The sequence below is a fragment of the Aptenodytes patagonicus genome, chromosome 14, assembly GCF_965638725.1.
Source record: "Aptenodytes patagonicus chromosome 14, bAptPat1.pri.cur, whole genome shotgun sequence".
NCBI lineage: Eukaryota > Metazoa > Chordata > Aves > Sphenisciformes > Spheniscidae > Aptenodytes > Aptenodytes patagonicus.
Genome location: NC_134962.1, coordinates 11185845 through 11191844, shown reverse-complemented (window position 1 = coordinate 11191844; position 6000 = coordinate 11185845). Strand labels below are relative to the sequence as shown.

Below are 6000 nucleotides of genomic sequence, written 5' to 3'. Positions count from 1 at the left end.
CAGCAAAGGCGGCTGCCAGGGCTGCACCTCTTCAGCACAGCAGCCCTGAGACGCTGGGCTAGGAGCCTTCCCAGTCTCATTGCTCCTCTGCTTAACAGGGCTCCGTTTTGGCTCAGACTGGGAGGGAGACCTCACTGCCCTCCTGCTGCTCCTGGGGAACCACTGCCCAAATCAGGGGATGAAGCTAGGCGAGGGGGAGGCTCGCGCTTTGCTTTTCTCCTCTCAACCTACAGAGCAAACAGGACGATGTGACGTGCTAACAAATGTGCTTTATTGTACGTTTTCCACAATCATTAAGGATTTTGTTGAACATCAAGGATTTTTCTGAACTTGACTGATCAAAGTTCCACATTCAATTGGATTTGGCGGTTTCGGTTCAAGCCCCACGAGTCCCCACCTACCATGTTACCCTAGCATGCATACCCCCGCAGCAGCAGCTGTGGCTGGTGAGCATCGCCCTGCCAGCTCTCTCACCCGGCCCCGGGGTTTATCAGCAGCACAGGAGCAGGGGGGGATGCGCTGGATCCCTACCCCGGGGCCAGCCCGCCTTGCCAGCTCCACCACATCGTCAGAGAAATCTGTCCCAACACAGGGAGCCAGTCACTCACCTTCCCTAAACCAAGAATCATATCCTTCATCTTTCAATCCGTCTATTTCAATGACTGAGCTTTTAAATTAAGTACTTTAGATTCTTACAGAAAATAAAAAAATCAGATAAAATGGTGATTAAAATCACAGTCAATTTGCAATGCTTTCATTGAAAGTACCCAAGCAATCTGATTTAAAAAGATGTTAAGAATCAAAGCCTATTTTTCAGAAATGACAATAATATTCCAATGCAACTTGTCCACTGACCTGTGACTCGGCGGGTTGCTCATGAGTAAGTCAATCTCACAAACCTAAGACTGGCCACATTCACCAACGGTGAAACACCACCGATGTCCAAACTTACGTCAGAAATTAATTTCGTCCCAAACCCCCATCTGTGTACTCAGTGCAAAGAACCAGGCAGCAATTACTGTCCCAGGTTTTCAAAACACTGAACATGTTTGGAAACAAACTGTTGCCTTCCTGTTTCCACAGCTTGGAGTAATGCATCGAATCCTACCGACACGTCCTGAATCATCCCTTCACGCACAAACCTGAAGAAATAGTCTTCATCCTCCATGAGAGAATTACTCATGAGATGGTAATGAGACCCCATCCTTCACATCCTGCTGGAAGCACCCGGCCACGCCGCCTTCCCCCCGGTCAGATTCTGATACACTCACTCACATTGGGTTGCACATAAATAATCCAGTTGCCTCCAGCCTGTTCCCAGGGCTACTCTCCAAAACGAGGTAGGGTATCAGAAGCTAGAGCAGCAAAGCTCGCTAGCTTTCATGGGGGGAGAGGCATCTACCCAAAGATGCTTGACGCTTACAGGGTTGTCCAGTTAACAACCACCTACGACAGACGGACTCTGGGAGAGTCTGATTGGTACCTGTGGAAGGTGGGGAAAGATCTTCAGAGAAAATAACAGATGGATGCTGTGACACTGACCAGTATTTCTAAAAATAAAATTAAACCAGAGGGTCCCATACAGTGTGAGCAGCCACGTGGCTTTCCTCCTGTGCATACTCTGATGATTCCAGTGCCCAAGTCCTAAGTGAGTGAGTCCTTCCCCAGGGGTGGCTTTGTTCATATTTTATTTAGTGCACTTAAAGTGACATTTTCTACAGCTGTCAAGAGCGAGGTGGCATTTTCTGCATGGATGTTGGCCCATGCAGGGAAGGTCCCCAGCTGGAAGATGCTCTTGGCCCATGTGTTCATAGCCAAGCTAAGAAGCAGAACTCCCATAAGATTCATGAGCAACCCAGTTCTTGCCTACAAAAGAAATACAAAGACAACTGTTGAGTTTAGACTGGACATCTACAGCATGTGAAGCATGAAGCTATTTGAATATAAACATTATAAAAATGGAAGGCTTAATTGCCGTTAATATTAGCAACATCCTAAGCGGGCTTTCTTAAGCCACAAAGGCCATTCTGCAGATGCTTACCAAGCTTTGATCCATCAAAAACATTAACATCTGTTTAGCCTCAGGAATGTGAGCAGGAACTGGGATTGAGCCTAATTTTACTCATAAGCTTTATTTCTCTGCGCTGGGGAACTTTTCCTGCACCCAGAAACCTACGAAAATTGAGCTGCTGACACTGGCAGGAACAGGAGCAGGGTCTGGGAGATGCTGAGCACATTCAAGACCAGCTTTGTCACCATTTGGAGCCACAGTGGCTCCAAATTTCACAGGGCCAGACGTTATACAGGCTCCTGCCGTATACCTGTGCCTTCAAACACTGCTGAGAACAGTATTAGACTTCTGTCTTTTCACTTTAGTACATGTTGAACTGGTAACACTCCTGAAAATTCCTTTTTTAAACACTCCACTCAGACTGATTGTTTTCAGCATTTTCTGTATCTAAAAGAACTTACCATATCCTTGACCATCAAGTGTCCAGAAGAAAATGCAATTGAGTTCGGAGGTGTTGAGACCGGCAGCATGAACGCGTAGGAGCATCCTATAGTTCCTGGTATCATTAAATAGAGGGGATTTACTTTCAGACGAATGGCCTTGAAAAACAGAAAGGAACAGAAATTGCACCTTGGGGTTTCGGAGCCATAGGCAGATATATCAAAGAATGCAAATAGCTAGTGCACTGTGCAGAGCCCTATCCCACACTATGTGATAAATAATCACATATCTCGCCAACAACATCTGAAGGATTATTATCCTTCAGTGTCCACGTTACACTACAGGCACTTGCTTTATTGCTCCCAAGGATTTCAAGGTGCCTGAAGCCCAGGAGCTGGAGAACCATACAGTGCCTGTCCCAGCACAGACACAACACAAACCTGCCCATCCAAGAGCAGGGGAGCAGAGGAGCAGCTGCTCTTGCCAGGGGACTACCTTACCAGCTCTGCCAAGACAGGCAGAAAGATGATAATAGTGGCTGTGTTGCTGGCAAACTCCGTGAATAAGGCGATGACAATCGTGATGAGGATGACAGCCACAGGTGGCGGTACGCCCTCCAAGGGATGCAGACGGCCTCCTATCCAGACAGACAAACCAGACTCCTGCAGAAGGGGAAAGCAAACAAGCTGGAGAGCAGAGCTCCTACATCCCTGCACGTGAACTGATCCTTTCCTCGAACAACCTTCACCGACCCACACAAGCACCTATGTGCAGTGTCCTCAGGGTATTTAACAGCAAGCAGTTTGAAAGGAGTTGCAAGATCTCTTAACCTCCTTAGTTACCTGCTGCGCACTGCTGTCTAGGAGTTGAGGAACACGTCCTTCAAGTGTTGTGACCCCGCAGGCGCAAATTTCCCAGAGCCAAATGAGAACCCCAAGTGACACCCTGATAAAATCCATCTCCGTTGGGCAGGATGACTGCAATGTGGTATCTGCAGCAGGCCTCACCTCACAGCCCTTCGCCATGGCAAAGCCCCCTCCAAGCAGCAAGATGATGTTCCAGGGCACCGTCTCTTGGGCCTTCCTCCAAGTCAGCAAGGGCTGCGTCTCAGTGTTTGGTGCTAGATGAAGAGAAAACCCCCGTGTCAAACACCCACCCAAAGATGAGCACGTCAGTCATCATCTGACAGAATGATATCATGAGCCTGACATCAGTGCTGAAGCTCACTAACCATGAGTTGCTGTTGGTTAAAATACACATATGGAGTCTCTTAAGCTAGACAATTAAAAGATCATTTAACTTAATATCAGATCTTAAAAAAAAAGAAAAGAAAAGAAAAGAAAAGAAAAGAAAAGAAAAGAAAAGAAAAGAAAAGAAAAGAAAAGAAAAGAAAAGAAAAGAAAAGAAAAGAAAAGAAAATCTAGCACTTAAAGTTTTCTTTGAGGCTTTCTTGAGGGAACACTTAATATCAGGTTAATTTTATCTCAGAATAAAATAAACAGACATAAACATTATCCTCAACAGCTGGGAGTCCGTGGAAGAAGGAAATTTTCTACCATTTGAATTATGAAGATGTTACTAATTTTCCACTTGCCGTTCAACAGCTGGTGAGTTTTATAGCAAAGAGCTCATCTCCCCTAAAGGCCACCTCTTAATACATGATGAAGTGAGCTCTGTCATATGGAAGGATGCACTAATGGGACTGTAATTTTCTGTTGAACAAGGGCACACATTTTATCCAGAGGAGGCCTGATTAAACATCTTCCTGCATATGGACAACACTACAAATGTGCATGACCCAGAGCAGCTGGTATTTTGTTTCCATAGACCCCACGCGACGCTACACCATCCATGAAGGGCCTTCCTCAGCTGAATCTCCACATTAAGATCATCTCTTATTCCAAGTGGGTTATGAATTAAAATTTGTATCTCATTGCTACTCAAGAGGACAGACCCAAGAGCTCAAAAGACTCCTGGTACCAAAACCTGCTGGAGAGTTTGGACTTTAGGAGTTTAAATTCAAAATCATTCTGGGAACTGAGGAAGGGCCCCTATTTTTGAGTACGGACAACTCGCCCAGCTCTGCCCTCTCACAGGTTCATGCTCCCTCCTGAGGGACAGGAGCTGTTTGGGAGTCAGCAACCAGACCTCTGTTTCACAATCAGGTCTGCTACGGTAAATCAACACCGATTTCAGTTCGCTTCAACCCACCATGGCATCATCTCTGACAGCTACATGAGCAACTGAGTCATTCCTGCAATCGGCAGCAGAGCAGTGACTGCTAAACCTCTTCTGGCACTTCAGAAAAAAAGCCTCTGTATGATCAAATCGCACCTTCAAACCACGCTGCTCCAGACTGCCAGCGCAGCTGCTGTGGTCTGGTGCAGGTCCAAGGTGGGATAGTCTTGGCTCTTGCTCTGTGCCTGCCCTGCCAGAGCACGGGCAAGGGCAGAGTCCCTGCCCGGAGGGGTCTCCTACTCACCTTTCAAGTCAAACCACCACTTGAAGGAAGGTTTTTGCGAAGGGAAGAAGAACAGTACAATCACAATGGCGATTCCTGTAACCGCATCTGAGATAAACCTGTCCAAAAGCAGCAGAAAAACACTGGTAAGAAGAAAAAGCCTATAGAATTACAAAGTTTATGAAAGCAGGGATTTACCAAAGAAGATTACAAGTTTCCATCAGGTTTGAACAAAGTTCGCTGTTCACAGTTCTTTTTAATTCCCTGTTGAGCAACATTTCTAAGATGGGCTTTGAATCCCCTAGAAAAACTGCCTTGCAAATGTAAAAACCAGGATCTAATCCACACCACACTGATGCTCTGGCTGTTCTGATTGTGGAGTCGTGGTCAGTCCATGAGGGGTTGTGAGGACAAGTTTCCCCAGCCCATTGCAGGGAGGAAGAGAGGCAGGGGCCAGACCATCTTATTTATATGGGCTTTTTGCAAAATGCTCAGGTTCTAAGATGAAAGGCAGGCTACATCCAATAAAGAGCTTAAGCATATTTTTGATTGTAAGGAGCTATTAACTGATGAGAGAAAAGTCCGTAACTACTTTGTTGTATTAAGGAATCATTTGCTAAGCTAGGGCTTTATTAAAAAAAAAAAAAATCTATGAAGGTCTTTTCTGTTAAGAAATAACAACACCCTCTCTGAGCTTTAGCATTGCCCAACTGCTATATCCGTTCGTCTTCCCAAGGTATGGATGTCACAGGGGAGACTAACTTGCCAAACAGACAAGATAGCACAACGGGTCAGCTCCTGCCATCTCTCTTCAGTCTCCAGACCTCCAGTGAAACCAATGGATTGCATAAAGAATTCAGTATTTCACTGTAAATGTACCTACAAACAGCGTTCCCAACATTAAAACCCTAGGGGTGGCCTCAGGTAGAAACATGTCAACTTCCCACCGGGCTTCATGTACCTCCTCCAGGAGACAGAAACAATAAAGCTGGCTCTGCTACTTGAAGCTCAGTTTAATTTACTCCAGGAAACCTGAGTAATAGTGTTAAGCGATGCGATCATAAACCCAGGAATCTCAACGACTTGG

General features: G+C 45.9%; 1 protein-coding gene across 2 annotated transcripts in view; it reads right to left on the bottom strand.

The window, feature by feature from the left end:
* Positions 1-254: 254 nt before the first annotated feature.
* Positions 255-6000, bottom strand: part of SLC13A3 (solute carrier family 13 member 3) — a 30640-nt gene continuing 24894 nt past the window's right edge. For both annotated transcript variants that reach the window (XM_076351597.1, XM_076351598.1), the window contains exons 9-13: positions 4935-5032; positions 3460-3572; positions 2953-3114; positions 2473-2610; positions 255-1866 (exon numbers count right to left, since the gene is read on the bottom strand). In XM_076351597.1, coding sequence (XP_076207712.1) covers positions 1681-1866; positions 2473-2610; positions 2953-3114; positions 3460-3572; positions 4935-5032 — 697 coding nt within the window. In that variant the 3' untranslated portion in view covers positions 255-1680. The remainder of the gene's footprint in view (positions 1867-2472; positions 2611-2952; positions 3115-3459; positions 3573-4934; positions 5033-6000) is intronic.